A 16981-nucleotide genomic window follows, 5' to 3' on the forward strand; every position below is an offset into this window, starting at 1 on the left:
TTAAAATACGTTGCATAAATGATATTCGCATTTATTATGTTATATGAAATTAATTTTTTAGTGATGCCATTAATTTTTAAACAGTGAACAATGTTTGTACAATAATGTATTCTTTAAAACTAAGTTATCCATCAAGTACATAGTTCATAATTTGAAACAACATTAATCCATACAATAGTAAAAGTCCTCTAAGTTAAAATCTCCATGAAGTACATACTACAACATTCTTTTAAAAAACATGAATCCATACAATAATCTATACGGTGCATAAATATGAATATTATGACTAGGCAATTTTCTTGCAATGCCCATATTTTTCACCTTCCATGGTACGCTTGGCCACTTTGAAATTGCGATGACTTCAGTTGTCTCATATATTACTATAATTGGAAATAGTAATTCCCACTTTCGTCCCTTGCACAGACTGCATCCACATATTCAAAAATAATATAAATATGACAATATAAATTAATTGGGAAGGCATTTTAAGTAACAATATAGTTATAAATGTGCTTGATCTTTTGTTGTTTTCTCTATGACAATATATTTCTTGCGGAACAGGTAGAGTTTCCATCCATGTTAAAGAATGCTCTAGACTTGAGATGAATTCTTCAAGGAAAAATGTTAAAAGTAGTTCATCATAAGTGTGAATGCCTTCTTCTCCCCAAATTTGAGATAACCTATGGAAATATCAAAGTGGAACAGTTTCAATCAAGACATTGACTTTTTCATTCTCTTGTATCTGATAGCCAATATTAATAATATTTTGTAAAAAATTATTAACCTCAACAATATGCTCACTTATGCAATGTCCTGATTTCCATTTGAGTTCATCAATGTTACACAGCCTACACTTCACATTTTGTATTGCAGTTTGACCTCTTAAATTGCAGGGAGTGAATTTGATAATTGTCATCTAAAAAAAAATTGAGTGGGCTGTTAAGGACGCATAAGATTAATAACATATAATCATGAATAAAGTAAAAAAATTGACAACACATAATAAAGTCTAATATAGATGCATAACAATACATAATAAAATGTCTTTGAAACACCAAAAGAAATATCTTAGAAAAAAATGTATTCTGAAATTAGTATAATAATATCGTATAACTAACAATATGGTGGTAGACAAGATGGAAGAAATTTTACAAAATCACTATTGTCACTATCACTAAAATTAGAAATTTCATTATAATCAATAATTAATTGTGACGTAGTTAGACTTTGTTTTTCACCCACATATTTATAGAGACTAGTCTGATTGTGAAAATGTTCAAGATGAAAATTCATTTTATCTATCTCAGTTTGTAATTGTGATTTAACTTTCCATATTTCTTCCTCAGTATTCCGTTTTAATTCAGCTGAACGTGCTTTCGGGATGGGTAAATTGTGGAATCTATAATATGCTTCCATCTCACAACGTATCTCCCATAATCTCTCCCATTCATGTTGTGGAGATATTGTAGCTTTACCAAAATCAGTAATGTTCTTAGAATGCTTTCCAATAAATATGTGGTTTGCGTTGCCCTTCTGAATACACGTTTAAATAGGCAAGTTGACAAAAGGTCTTTTATGACCATACCATGTGCATTTATTGGGATTAGTATATTTGTTTACAACATCACCACTTATGTCAACTCATGATCATTTGATTTGTTTTTTATTCGAGTTTATACCAACGTTTATCCTACTCATACTACTTGTTACATGAGTAAAAAAATTACAATAAATTTATATTAGTACATTGCGGGAATTTATTCAATTGTAAAAATTCAATTTCATTAATCACTTACAAAAATACATAAATTGATGAAATATGAAAATGATAAAATTTATTAGTGATCTACATTCTTCATAGGGCAACTCTTTTTATTATGTCCTGCTTCACAACAAATTGAGCAGTGGCTCGTTGATCTCTCTTTCAATTTTCCCTGAAGCCTCCAATCCATTTCGTTCTTCCTTCTAGTGGACTTTGGCCTGTCTTTTTGCCTTATCCTTATTGAGTAAGGAATAAGGGGATCGCCATCTACTTTTGGCCAATTAACTAGATCTCCAAGAGCATGAAACATTAACTCATAACATTTCAATGTTCGTTCCAACTTATAATAATCAGACACAAATTGCTCATGATCTATTGCTCTGTAAAGGCATGCTGCAATGACATGAGAGCATGAGATTTGCATCTCTTGAAATTTTCCACAATTGTAAGTTCAATCATTCAACTTGACCACCTGCTTATGACCCTGTCTACCAATCCTCACTTCAAATTCACCTGAATTGGTGTTAAACACACTGACATGATGTCCATTTGCTTTTTGTACATTTTCTTGCAAAATTTTGCTACACAATTGTGTGAACTTAAAACCCATTTGTTGTTGTTCCTAAAACATTGTACATCATGCATCAAAATACTCCATGCATTAGTAAAAAAATTTTTCTACCATTGCAGTTATTGGTAATGCACGTAATCCTTTAAATAGTCCATTCACTGACTCCACAGTGTTTGTTGTCATTGAACCATACCTTTTGCCTTCGTTGTGAGATCGAGTCCACTTTTGCAAATCTATATTCACTACCCAATCATACGTTTCTTGATGCATTTGTCAAATTTTATTCATTGATTCGTAAAATTTCTTCTTTTGGTTTTGATGTATTGCAATAATAAATAACAATGAAATTTGTAATCAATTATTAAGCGATATTTTCACTATGACTAAATGTTTAAAATACCTAACACTTTTTCCACTAATCTACCTTACATAGTGCTTCTTCATTACTGGATTCTTGAACCTGGTATTATAATTGCTTAAGATGTGTCGGATGCAAAACCGATGATGAGATGCAGAATGTTGCCACCAATCATCCTGCATTGCCTTTATAATCCCTTTATGTCTATTTGATATGACACATATATCTTCCCGATCAGTGACAAACACTCTTAAACAATTCATAAACCAGTCCCAATTCCTTCTATTTTCACAATCAACAATAGCCCATATAATGGGAAATATATGATTATTTCCATCCAGGGCTATTGCACAAAATAAACACCCCTTATACTTCCCGTATAGAAATGTTGAGTCAATGCATATAACAAGTCGGCAGTGCTTAAAACCCTCGATTAATTGTTTGAATGACCAAAATATTCTGTTAAAAACCTTATAACCCAAAACTAAATGATTATTGATAAATAATTCCTTGATAAGTGTATAATTTATTAATTTTACTCCCATCACATTTAGTGTTTTTAGTATGTTTTTATGTTTAATTTAGTTGGTTAAAATATATTTATCATTTAGACATATTTTTAGATAGTTGTGGAATAATTGTGTTAAATGAAGAAATTTTCAGCATTTGACCTTTGCTGTATTTTTTAGGTGTTTCTAAAGTTGTGGGTTTCTAAATTGAGTGCTGTTTAATCTATTGAAAAGCTAAGATAGAGAACTTCAAATGATAAAGAGGGACCAAAGCCCAAATCAGTCTCCAAGGTTGACAAAATGAGCTATAGATCTATTGCAAAAGCCCAGACTTGATGTGTCACGATCAGTTTCAGTATTTATTTTGTATCTGGAGTTTCAGACTCCAAATGAAGCAAGCCCAAGCCCAATTGAACCTTAAGAGCCACCTCTACAACTTCTATGAAGGGCTGGACGCAAGATGAGGCCATTTTAATTGTCAAAAATGACAATGAAGTCGTCACTATGGGCTGGACCATTTGTCTGAACTAGTCCCAGTTTTGAGCCATAACTTGGGCTGTAGACCTCGGATTTGGGCGAATAAGTACCCATTGGAAAGCTAAGAAATAGGGCTACAACTTTCCTGAAGAGGGCAGAGGCAGATTCGGAAAAGAAGTCACTGAAAATCGGCCTTGATTTCAAAGATGTGAATGCAAGCTGAAAATCTGTCTTTTGAATTTTAAAACTTTTCCTAGTTTGGTTCATATCTTTGGGGTTAGGTTTTTTACTATAAATACGTCTTTGGGCAGCAGCTAAGAGCATCCCATTCAGACCTTCAGTCTCCGTAGAAGACATTCGTTCTCCATTCTCTTTTTAGATTTCTTCTTTATTTTTCTGTAAGCCATGAACATGAGTGGCTAAGTTTTTAATTTAGTTCAAGGAATTCAAGTTCTTTTGCTTGATTTTTGAGACCAGGTTCTTAATTTAATTTATGTTTTTTTGAATATCTATTATTTTCTGATTTAATTGTTTTTTATCTGTTGAATGATTTGCTTAAAAGGCCTATTAGTTAATTGTTTGATTTGATCAATTGATAGTTCATCTTCATAATCCGTAATTGTTGTGTAAGATTGAACATGAGTAGCAATTAGATTTTATTGATTATGATACAAGTTTTCGATAATAACCTAAGAAAACAATATGGTGGATTAAATGATTTATGCTTCATAAATTGTTGTTCAGCTTAACTACTTTCTTTTCTTTAAGTAGTTATTAATTTGATGAGGATTGCTTAATACCAACTCAGTTAATAATTAGAGTCAGTAAGAGTGCTGGACTCGAATTAATGAGTATAGGGAAGTCAAGGGTTTATCTCGCTGTTTGGTAAATATACGTTAAGTATTCAATAAGATATAATTGTATTTCTTTTGTCTATGATCAAATCAATGCATTGGAATGCGAATTACCTTGGACTAAAGTTTGTTTAATTGGAGGGTTTCTTATTTTTAGATCTTAATTTTGGATTTTTAATTTCTTCTTTGGATTGCGAATTAACCCCCTCCCCCCAACCTTTGTTTCTTTTTCCATTACACAAGTGCACGAAATTTAATAATTCAGTCTCTAAGGTTCGACCTGGATTTACCACTTACTGCAGAAAATATTTCATAATTGGTGATTTCAGTTAATTTAATTTCTGATGGATTCGATAACCATTAAGAATTTTAGCACCGTTGTCGGGGACTGAAATTTATTGGAATTCCTGTTTTTGGTGTTAGGATATTTTGTTATTAACTCTGTTTGTGAAGTGTTGCTATTTTTAGGTTTTCGAAAAAAAAAATTACGGTGTTACTATTCATTAAGAATTTTGGTTGAATTTGGAGGGCGGCCCATACCTATTTTGAAGGAAATGATGCTTTGATCAAGACCAATCAATCCATGGGATTCCTTGGCCCCACACTCTTGAGGCCAAATTCCATTGTTTTTTAGGGTTTTGAGGTATTTTTCTGTTTTTACTTTGATTTTTTTTTTTTGTTTATGATAAGAACTTCTCAATCTGGTGAATTGATCTTTGATCCATAAGTAGAAAAAACAGCTAAACGGTTGAGAAAATTGGCTAAGCAAGTTAGGCAGATTCCGAGTACATCTGAAGGAGTCCAATCTCCAAAGGAGCTAAGTTCGAATTCAGACTCAGAGTCAAGTTCCGAAAATGAGACCATGGCTGCTAGGACTTTGAAAGAGTTGGCTGCTCCTGATCTAAACCAACAGCCCTTGTGTATCAAATACCCTGCTTTAAATGTTGCTTTTGAGTTGAAATCTAGACTAATCCATTTGTTGCCTAAGTTTCATGGTCTTACAGGTGAGGATCCACATAAGCATCTAAAGGAATTTCATGTTGTGTGTTCCAGTATGAAACCTCAAGGAGTTTCAGAGGATCAGATCAAGCTTCGAGCTTTCCCTTTCTCACTGGAGGGCACAGTTAAGGATTGATTGTATTACCTTCCTTCTGGATCTGTCAACTCATGGAATGGAATGAAGTAGATATTTCTGGAGAAATATTTTCCTGCTTCTCGTGTTGCCAACATAAGAAAAGAAATTTGTGGCATTCGGTAGGACAATGGAGAGAGTTTGTATGAGTATTGGGAGAGATTTAAGAAACTGAGTACAACCTGTCCCCATCATCAAATAAGTGAGCAGCTTTTGATTCAATATTTCTATGAGAGATTTCTACCAATGGACCGTAGTATGATAGATGCTGCCAGTGGAGAAGCTTTGATTGACAAAACACCAGATAAAGCAAGGAGGCTGATTGCTAACATGGCAGCAAACTCTCAACAGTTTGGAATGAGAATGGATCACACACCTATGAAAGTTAATGAGGTAAGTACATCTAACCTTGAGAAACAGATTTCTGATTTAACTTCTTTGGTGAGGCAATTAGCTGTAGGGAAAATGCAAACTGTTAAGGTATGTGGGATTTGTTCAGGTTCGGGTCGTGCTACTGACATGTGTCCTGCATTATAAGAGGATGAAGTAATGTAACATGTTAATGTAGTAGGAAATTATGGACAGCCACAACACAGGTATGATCCCTTTTCCAATACTTATAATCCATGATGGTCAAATCATCCTAATTTGAGTTATGGGAATCAACCGGTGCAAAATCGATACCATCAGCAGAGACCAAAAGTGAATCAACCACCTCTACCTCCACCTCCACCTCCGCCTCCCTCAAATCAAGGTATGTCACTTGATGAAATTGTTAAGGCTTTGGCTAACAATACCCAACAGTTTCAACAAGAGACCAGAAATAGCATTCAAAACATAGAGAGGCAGATTGGTCAGTTAGCCTCATCTGTGAGTAAGCTGGAAGCTCAAGGTTCTGGAATGCTTCCATCACAAACAGTTATGAACCCTAGAGAAAATGCAAGTGCGATACTATTGCGAAGTGGGAAAAAAGTTGATAATTTGACTCCACACAAGTCAACGAAAAAGAAGAAGCAAGAAGAAAAAGAGTCTGAAGTTCCTGAAGTTGAGGTAAATACTGAACCTAAACTGAATAAGGAATAATGAGAAGATCAGTGTGGGGGAAAATATGTCAGCATTAATTCAGCGAAAATTACCCCCTAAGTGTAAGGATCCAGGTTCGTTTTCTATTCCCTGCAGAATAGGTGATTTTAAATTTGAAAATGCAATGGCAGATTTAGGAGCATCTATTAATGTCATGTCATATTCAGTTTTCCAGACTTTGAATTTGGGTCCTTTGAAAGAAACCAGTGTCATTATTCAGTTAGCTGATCGTTCTAATGCTTATCCATTAGGAGTAGTTGAGGATATTTTGGTGCAGGTTGGAGGATTGATTTTTCCTGCAGATTTTTACATTCTGGATATGGAGGATGATAGTGCTCTCTCATCAAATTCAGCTTTGATTTTGTTTGGAAAACCTTTCCTAAAAACTGCCAAGACAAAAATCGATGTCAATGAGGGTACCTTAACTATGGAGTTTGATTGAGAGACTGTGAAATTTAATATCTTTGATGCTACGAAATATCCTACTGATAATCATTCTGTCTTTTCTATTAATGTTGTTGATACATTTGTGCAGGATGTGTTTGAGTTAAGCATGGAGGATGAGTTAGAAAGAAAATCACATTTGCATGAATTAGAGAAAATTCGCCTTAAGGCTTATGAGAATTCTAGGATCTATAAGGAAAGACAAAGGCATTCCATGACAAAATAAGGAAGCAGTTTGTGATTGGGCAAAAAGTTTTATTGTATAATTCCAGATTGAAGATGATGCCTAGTAAGTTGCGTTCTTGTTGGATTGGACACTTTGTTGTTACTAATGTGATTCCTTATGGTGCAGTTGAAATTCAAAGTTTAGGAACTAACAAAGTGTTCATGGTCAACGGTTATGAACTCAAGCCATTTTATGAGGGGTTTCAGGAGCATTTAGTTGATTAAGGAGCTTTGCCATGTCGAGCTAACAACGTTAAACAAAGGCGCTACTTGGAAGGCAACCCATGGGTGGCTTGTTAGCTACAATCAGATTTGTTTTCTTTCCCTTATTTTATTTTATTTTCTAACATTTTTTTTTCTTTTCTTTTGCATTTGGGCTTTACATTGCGGACAATGTAAGTTTTAAGTGTGGGGGAGGAGAAATTTGTTGCTGCAATCTTTTTAATTGTTAATAAAAAAAATAAAAAAAATATAAAAAATATAAAAAAATAAAAATAAAAATAGAAATAAAAATAAATAAAATAAAATTTATTCTCATAAGCTAGATTCATGATTCTATATTAACTCTCGGAGAGAAGTGCTTTGTCCTTGAAATGACTTTTCTATTTTATATTGAATTTTTGAAATTTTAGGCAAGGTAATAGTAACTTTAATGATGGATTTTTCCCTCTTCTCCATACCATAGAGCAATTTTTTTCTGCATAAATCATTTAGGCTTGATTTAATAGTGAAATGATTAGTTATGTGTGCTTTAAACTAGTGTCATGCATATTTTAGAACTTTGTTTAATCTATCAAGGCACTTTATAATATGTAGATGCATAAATTGGTGGAAATAAAAGGTTGAACTTGAAAATCGCTCCGCTATTTTAGTTAAGCAAACTAACCAGGGGTCTTCATGAACCCCATGTCAATTCTCAGGCCAAAAGCTAGCTAGGACATGAGCAAGATACTTTTCTGAAGGTGACGGTTGAAATTAAAAAAAAAAAGTAATTGTGATAAGAGAGAAGTACCAATTTCAAATATATATATATATATATAAAAGGGCATTTCTATCTCCCCTAAGATTTGCAAAGAGCTATAATAGTTGTGTCTTGATAAATTAGCCTTGTGTTTTGGTGTGTATTGACTTAAAATTTTATGAAACTTTAATTGTGTGAGCTTAATTGATTTCAAGCCTTTTGTTTTATGTTGGAAAATTGTTGATATATTGGTACGGTGTTGATGAAATTTATTATGATGGTTATTACTTTACTTGCCTCTTCTTTCAAACTTTTAATCTTTTGTTAGAAAATGTTGTGATAGGGTAAAGTTAAGGAACTTCTAAGTGGAGTTGATTGAGAGTTTAAGTCATGCATAAGGACAAGCATGGAATAAGTGTGGGGGAATTTGATAAGTGCATAATTTATTAATTTTACTCCCATCACATTTCGTGTTTTTAGTGTGTTTTTATGTTTAATTTAGCTGGTTAAAATATATTTATCATTTAGGCATATTTTTAGATAGTTGTGGAATAATTGTGTTAAATGGAGGAATTTTCAGCATTTGATCTTTGTTGTATTTTTCAGGTGTTTCTAAAGCTGTGGGTCTCCAAATTGAGTGCTGTTTAATCCATTGAAAAGCTAAGATAGAGCACTTCAAATGATAAAGAGGGACCAAAGCCCAAATCAGTCTCCAAGATTGACAAAATGAGTTATGGATCTATTGCAAAACTCAGACTTGATGTGTCACGACCAGTTTCAGTATTTATTTTGTGTCTGGAGTTTCAGACGTCCAAATGAAGCAAGCCCAAGCCCAATTGAACCTTAAGAGCCACCTCTACAACTTCTATGAAGGGTTGGATGCGAGATGAGGCCATTTTAATTGTCAAAAATGACAATGAAATTGTCACTATGGGCTAGACCATTTGTCTGAACTAGTCCCGGTTTTTGGGCCATAACTTAGGTTGTAGTCCTCGGATTTGGGTGAATAAGTACCCGTTGGAAAGCTAAGAAATAGGGCTACAACTTTCCTAAAGAGGGCAGAGGCAGATTCGGAAAAGAAGTCACTGAAAATCGGCCTTGATTTCAAAGACATGAATGCAGGCTGAAAATCTGTCTTTTGAATTTCAAAACTTTTCCTAGTTTGTTTCCTATCTTTGGGGTTAGGTTTTTTTACTATAAATACGTCTTTGGGCAGCAGTTAAGAGAATCCCATTAAGACCTTCAGTCTCCGTAGAAGACATTCATTCTCTATTCTCCTTTTAAATTTCTTCTTTATTTTTCTTTATTTTTCTGTAAGCCATGAATATGAGTGGCTAAGTTTTTAATTCAATTCAAGGGATTCAAGTTCTTTTACTTGATTTGTGAGACTAGGTTCTTAATTTAATTTATGTCTTTTTGAATATCTATTGTTTTCTAATTTAATTGTTTTTGATAAGTTGAATGATTTGCTAAAAAGGCCTATTAGTTAATTGTTTGATTTGATCAATTGCTAGTTCATCTTTATAATCCGTAATTGTTGATAAGATTGAACATGAGTAGTAATTAGATTTTATTGATTATGATCCAAGTTTTTGATAATTACCTAAGGAAACAATAAGGTGGATTAAATGGTTTATGCTTCATAAATTGTTGTTCAGCTTAACTACTTCCTTTTCTTAAAGCAGTTATTAATTTGATGAGGATTGCTTAATACCAACTCAGTTAATAATTAGAGTCAATAAGAGTGCTGGGCTCGAATTGATGAGTATAGGGAAGTCAGGGGTTTACCTCGCTGTTTGGTAAATTTACGTTAAGTATTCAATAAGATATAATTGTATTTCTTTTATCTATGATCAAATCAATGCATTGGAATGCGAATTACCTTGGACTGAAGTTTGTTTAATTGGAGAGTTTCTTATTTTTAGATCTTAATTTTGGATTTTTTATTTCTTCTTTGATTGTGAATCAACCCCCTCCCCCAACCTTTGTTTCTTTTTCCATCACACAAGTGCACGAAATTTAATAATTCAGTCTCTAGGGTTCGACCTGGATTTACTACTTACTGTAGAAAATATTTCATAATTGGTGATTTCAGTTAATTTAATTTCTGGTGGATTCGATAACCATCATTCCTCATCTTCAATGACGACACGAGATTCAGGGTTACACAATGCAGTGATGAATCATCTCAATCGATCATAAGATTCTTTCTAACCTCCAAAAATCTTTACAATTGCCAAATGCCTTACCTTCCAAGTTTTTCTTTAACTCGGTTCATAACTGATCTTATCTTTTAATTCAGCTTGTAAAGTTGAAATCTTTACACTTGGTTGTTCTTGAACTATAGGCATAATGAAATGACAAATGAATTTTGAATCCAATTAGCAATGATCCTTTGACATGGCTAGATTTGAACACGTATGGGGTCCATTGCAATGAGCAATTTTCCATATATCTTAACCTTCCTGTCAGGACACACGCATTCTCCATTGGCAATTATTATTCTTATCATTGCATCAAATAGCATATGTTCTACTTTTGCTCTCTTCCTTGCAAAAGTCATGGTGTCTTAACATGTGATATTTCTGAACAACATTTTTAATGGCCTCTTTTGATGGGAACAACATACCAACTTTAAACTTGCTTGACTCGTCCCAAAGTGAAGAAGAAGGTGGTTTTGAAAAAGTGTCAACAGTTAACAACGAAAAATCAATTTCCCTATAAGGTGGAGGAGCCACAATTGGAACAATTGGGTTTGGCACACTAGTGTTGTAATAATTAACCAAATTAAAATCAACACCATAATCATCATTATCTATGTCATCATCATAACAGAAAATTTGATCTTCGTCTTCTGAATCTTTATCATCTAACTGATTGACGTAATAATCATTGTTGTCTGATTCATTATCGATATCCAATTGACTTGAACTAACAACATGACATTCAATTCGAACATCACTTGTAGAGTTATTGACATCATCCAAACCCTTAGGATTTTCTAATGTAATAGCATTTGATGGGCTGGCTTCATCTGCAACATTTACACTACCATCGGGTTGGTGAATATCAACATACAATTCTATCGATTCCATACCTCCTATTTGCTCAATGAAATTAAACATTATTGATACGTCATCGTCATTTCTCAATTCCATGCAACCCTAATTCAAAACACCTCTGCTTAGTTTGGGTTTCCTAAAAATGATACGCTCAATGAATTCGTGTCCTTCTATTAGGGAAATTGTCCGTACTATACCCATCGCGAGATTTGTAAATTTTAATCTGCAACTATTACTAAGCATAGTTGATCTATCCCCACAATAATCGTATCCATCATCAGCCATAATAATGTTGCCATCCCAGTACATAGTACCATAACATGGAATTGACATTTCACATGTAAAAATAACGTTTCTTACAATTTTTAATGTACATTAAAATATTATGCTAACACAACATAAATATTAAAAATGAAAAATTCAATACCATTTCAGACAATTGCCCCACTTAATGTATGAGGCCAATTCAAAATATAATATATTTTACTTTTCGAGTAAACCAATCAGACCAATATGCTCAATAATATATAATTTAATATTATTATTTGCAACGATTTTTTTTTATTGATTCACATATATATAAATTGACAAATAACTAAGTAATAAATATAAATATATTATACAAATTTAAATGATTATTGACCTTTTTTTCCACAAAAAGGGTGATCAATTGCAATTCCCTTAAACTCAAAAGTCTCTTAAATCCACCAACTTCACTTCTTCGAGAATCAATTAATTATATGTACACACAAAAAAAAAATCAATTTATCCCATGTTTATTTTAAATATACTATAACAATATTATATCATTTTTCTTAAAAAAACATGTAATATATTGTCCATAAATTTACAAATTGCTTTTACCAAAAAAATATGTTGCACAATAAAAATAAAATTTTCTCCATATTTTTTTCCACTTATTATACTTTTAATATATATTCATTATTTATAACTAAAAAATTTCATTTTATATTACTTTCACCTAATTTTTTTCCCTCAAAAAATTTCTCAATACATATTAAAGCTAATAATAATATTTTTTTCTATTTTCAAATATTTTGTTTCCTTCTTTATACATAATATCATATTTTATAGCTAATAGTTTTTTCTAATTTAAATTTTACAACAAAATATTTAATTCTTACTAATAGTATTTTTTCATTTTTATTGATTCAAATTCTTAACCACACTATTTCAACTATAATATAATATTTTATTTCACTATTAAACTTTAAAAATATTTTACTACTATAAATATTTTTTCTTTTAACATTAAATTTATTGCTAAATATAACAATAGAAAAAAAGACACATTTAATCTTCAATAGAGAAAGAACAGTGAGAGGGAGAGAACATTGAAAGAAAAAGGGAGAAAACACTGAAAGGGAAAAGGAGACAGGGAGAGGGAGAGGGATAGAATATATATAGGGGGCTAGGACGTTGAGTTTGCGGTAACAAAGGGCAGCTAAGTGCTACCTTGGGTAGCACCCAGCTATGTCAGCTGGGCACCACCCATGGTAGCACCTAGCTGCCATGATTAGCCACTTGCCGACATCCCACCATTTTTTTTTTGGCTTTTTACAAATAAGTTCATAATAGAATATTCTTATATTTAAGTGACAAATAATCGCTACTTTAGGTAGAGACCAGGTGATAACTTCATTTTATATTATTTTTTTTCATTTCAGTTTTCATAATTTTTTTTTATCTTTTTTGCCCCTAAGTCGCTACCCATACTCGAGTCTAGCTATCTTTCTCCTCCAACTCACCCCCTTCTGATAAATAAGTGCAAGGTAACCCCTTTTAGTATTTTTTTTTTAATTACTTCTTCTGGGTAATTTGCCCTTCAACATCTAAAGTTTCTTCAGATGGATCTTCACAAGCAGGCAATAATGAGTTGGATGATGTGGCCTGCCATTCCTCTGCTCGAGAAGACCCGATTATGATTAGGGATAAGTAAGGATCAGTTGGCGACACTACAGAGATCATGCAAGAACCATCTTTATCTGCATGCTCCCTGCATGCAGGGGCAACTTCCGATGACCCCAAGGCATTAGTTATTGTTTCGAGGCAACTGGGAGGCGTGAACTTGTCCCCTTGCTAACAGCTTTTTGTCTCATGCTGACATTAAGCTTTTAAAGCAAGGAGCTGCCATAATCGACCCTCCTCTTTGTGATCCAGACCTCACGCCTAATGGAACTTCTCCCATGGCTTTGTCTGTTGTTCCCTATGAGCCCTTGGAAGAAGCTTTAAGCGCAGCCCATTCCAGGCCTCTTTCAAAATTCAAAATTATGTCAAGTGTAACAGAATGCTCAAACGAAAAAAGAAAAAGAACAAGTTTTATTCGAACTTTTAGATATTTCTCCAAAGTTTTCCCATGTTGGCAAAAGGAAGAAGACATCAAAGGGTAAGCAGTTGAGCTCTCCAGCTTCGTCCAGTTCTCAAATCGAAAAGCTTGCTGAGAGTGACATTTGCCGCATGAATCTACATCATCGGCGTTTTGTTATTGGTTCCAGCCCGATTCCTCTAGATGCTTCAGTCCTTTTAAGCGCTGAAGAAGAAGCGAGAAAGACTAACAGTCGGTAAGGATTTGGGTTCATCCTTTTCGGGGTCTAAAGAGGAGGTGCTTCAAATTTTTTTATAGTAGACCACAGGTGTTTCCTAAACTACTGGGTTAGGCCTGATTTTGCTTATGTCGGAGGAGGCCTATTATAAAGTAAAGCGCTCCCAAGGAGAATTTTCTCCATTGATGAAGATAGAACACTGACATTGCTTAAAAGATATAAAGTCTTTTACTAAACAAATCAACCAATTGATGAGGTGCTTCAACTTTTACTCAAACAAATTCACGAATAACGGGCACTTTTCAAGAGCATCGATTAAGTTGGTTAGGATTTTCACCCCTTTTTTCGTTTTGAGTTTTGCTTCGCTCTCCATCTGTTTTGGTTTTGCAGAGCAGTATGCCTTAAGTTTTGTTTTCGGTTCCTTTCTCCTTTTTTGCTGAGCGATTATTTGGGTATTCGGTTTTTGTTGGTTGCCATGTTGCTTGTGTTTTCTTTCGATGTTGCTTTCAATGGTTGTTGCTATGTTTTAGTTATTGTTTTGTCAGCTTTGGTCCTTGCCAGTTTTTGTAGCTTAGGTTCTGCTGCTCTTAGAGTTTGAGGTGCCCTGTTTTTGGTTATGTTCCCTCGCCCACCAGCTGTTTAATGTGTGGCTTTAGGTTTTCTTTTGCTTTTTAATCTCTATTTTTTGGGGTCCCTTTTAGCCTTTGTATCTTCTCTCTCAAAGTTTTTCCTAGTTAATTTTTTAATAAATTCTATGCTTATAATAAAACAATGATAATTTCGAAATTCTAAATTTTGATTTCAATTTTGCAATCCAAATAAATATTTTTGCATTGCATCATAAATTAATTACAAAGTCTTACCAACTAAAATTTTACATTGGTTTGAAGGTTACAATATAATTATTACAAGCAAATACTAATCAATATTGTATGAAAAGAAAAATTTTTTACTATATTTTTAGCACTGCAATTATTTTATAAAGAAAGTATGAAATTGTGGTAAATTTTATTGCTTGAATTGAAATGTGGATTGATTCAATATTTTGGATACCTTCTACCCATATATATATATATACAGCAATAAGCTTAAACTGATCCATATAAATCAGAGATTTCTTTAAATATTATCAATAATTCTTGCTTATTAACTAATTAATTTTACGACATTAAATATTCTTTTATTCATACTTTACTATTTTATTTTAAATTTTTATTGTGATTAATTTTATTCATATAATCTCACATGTGTACCATCTTAATTTATTTTAAAAGAGGTTATAAATGATTCCTAATATAATAATACAGATTATCATGCCTTAACAAAATTACTATGACTTTATTAAAATTTGCGTTGTCCCATATATGTGTTCTACGTGAAATAAGAAAAAAAAAAAAAATAACGGCTAGCCTTTCTTTCTTTTATAATTTTTATGACAAACACAAAAATTCTTAAACTTAAAAAGAAAGGCACTTTTATTAAGCTTAGAATAGCAGATATTGAAATATGAAATTTAAAATAATATCCATTGTATATGGATTAAGATCCTTTCATATTTGATAATTAAACATGACCACGTGAATTAATTGCTTTTTGATTATTCCATGTAAAACAAAGATTATGGTTGATTAATTAGGGTAGAGAGCATGTATGCCATCAATATCATCTTGGGTGAGTTCCCTTTTGATAGTCCCTATTGGAATTATTGAATACATAATGGCATTTGAATCCTGACTGTGTGCAAGCCCAAGAAGATGACCAATTTCATGAGTAGCCACAGATTCCAAGTCAAATTGGTTCATGTTGGGATTATTACTCCAATCCTCATCTGCATCATAATGGAATCTTCCATCTTGGGGATAAAATGCATAAGCCAGCACCTTTCCTAGAGGCCCATCAAAAGCATCTCCATCTCCATGATCACCTCTATAAAAACCGATTACAATATCAGCATTCGAACCTGTAGATGCTTCTTGAAAAGTGAATTGGGAAACACTTGCCCATCTCTGAAAAGCTCGCGAACACGCAGACCTCATGTCTGCCTCATTTGGGTTTTGAACTCCAGAGCGAAACGTGTAGGTGAGTTGATACTTAGAAGATGGCCATCTTTGTATTTCCTTGGGAAAAGCATAGTGTGAAACCATGTGGAACATTTTCGACTTGTTGTGGCTGCTGCTGGTTGGTTTTGATGAGGATGTGAGATTGGTGACATCAGGTACTCCACATCGTGGGATCATCATATTCTTGATGGTAGCAGAATCAAGACTTCCCCTGACCTTTAGCTTGTAAAATTTTTGGTAAGTTTTGAGTGCAGACTCCAAAAGGTCATCCAAATCGTCAGTTAGATTATTGGTATCATCACTTGGGTAGTATCCAAATTTCCCGAGGTGCTTCTTGACCTCCTTAAGGCCAACAACATTTTGGCCCTTTTGGACTTCCTTTAGGCTTTGAAGAAATTTGAGAGTTTTCCCCTTATGACCTTCAGACTGAGCTATAAAGAGCTGGATTGAAAAGAGCAGTAGGAGGAAGGTTGCAAGAAGATAGGAAAATTTGGGAGCCATTGCTGCTGTTCTTTTAGTAACGAATGGCTTAATCTCTTGGTGTAGTGATTCAGGCAAGTGTTTTGTTGCTATTTATAGACAAACTTACTATATAGCTCAAGGATACATACATGTGTGTCATGCTAGGGTTCAACTTATTTTGTTGTCTTACTTCAATGTTTTCTTGTCAGTTCATTTACAGTTGTCCTTAGTGGAAAACACAAATAACATGAGTTTCACATACTTCACATATGTATCTCACTGTACATATTATATTTTGTGTTTATGATATACTATATCTAAGTAAGAATATATGAGTTTTATCGATATAATATAAAATAGCTTATCTACTTTCTTTTTATATATAAAAAAAAGGAAAATTAACACTTCTTGTTTGAGATGAAATTTTTATAATTTGCATCCTGATTTGTGTAAGCAA

The 16981-nt window shown here is 33.1% G+C and overlaps 1 protein-coding gene and 1 non-coding gene across 2 annotated transcripts; both read right to left on the reverse strand.

Annotated features, from left to right (window-relative positions):
* Positions 1-5756: 5756 nt before the first annotated feature.
* LOC131176099 (small nucleolar RNA R71) lies at positions 5757-5863 on the reverse strand. Its single transcript, XR_009146227.1, has one exon. It is a non-coding gene; the product is annotated as a small nucleolar RNA R71 (small nucleolar RNA).
* Positions 5864-15459: 9596 nt separating this feature from the next.
* On the reverse strand, positions 15460-16563 carry LOC131176089 (metalloendoproteinase 2-MMP-like). Its single transcript, XM_058141204.1, has one exon. It carries the CDS (start codon positions 16561-16563, stop codon positions 15631-15633), a length of 933 nt encoding a protein of 310 aa, XP_057997187.1. The 3' UTR covers positions 15460-15630.
* Between the last annotated feature and the right edge of the window lie 418 nt (positions 16564-16981).

Source organism: Hevea brasiliensis, chromosome 18 (assembly GCF_030052815.1).
Source record: "Hevea brasiliensis isolate MT/VB/25A 57/8 chromosome 18, ASM3005281v1, whole genome shotgun sequence".
Classification (NCBI taxonomy): domain Eukaryota; kingdom Viridiplantae; phylum Streptophyta; class Magnoliopsida; order Malpighiales; family Euphorbiaceae; genus Hevea; species Hevea brasiliensis.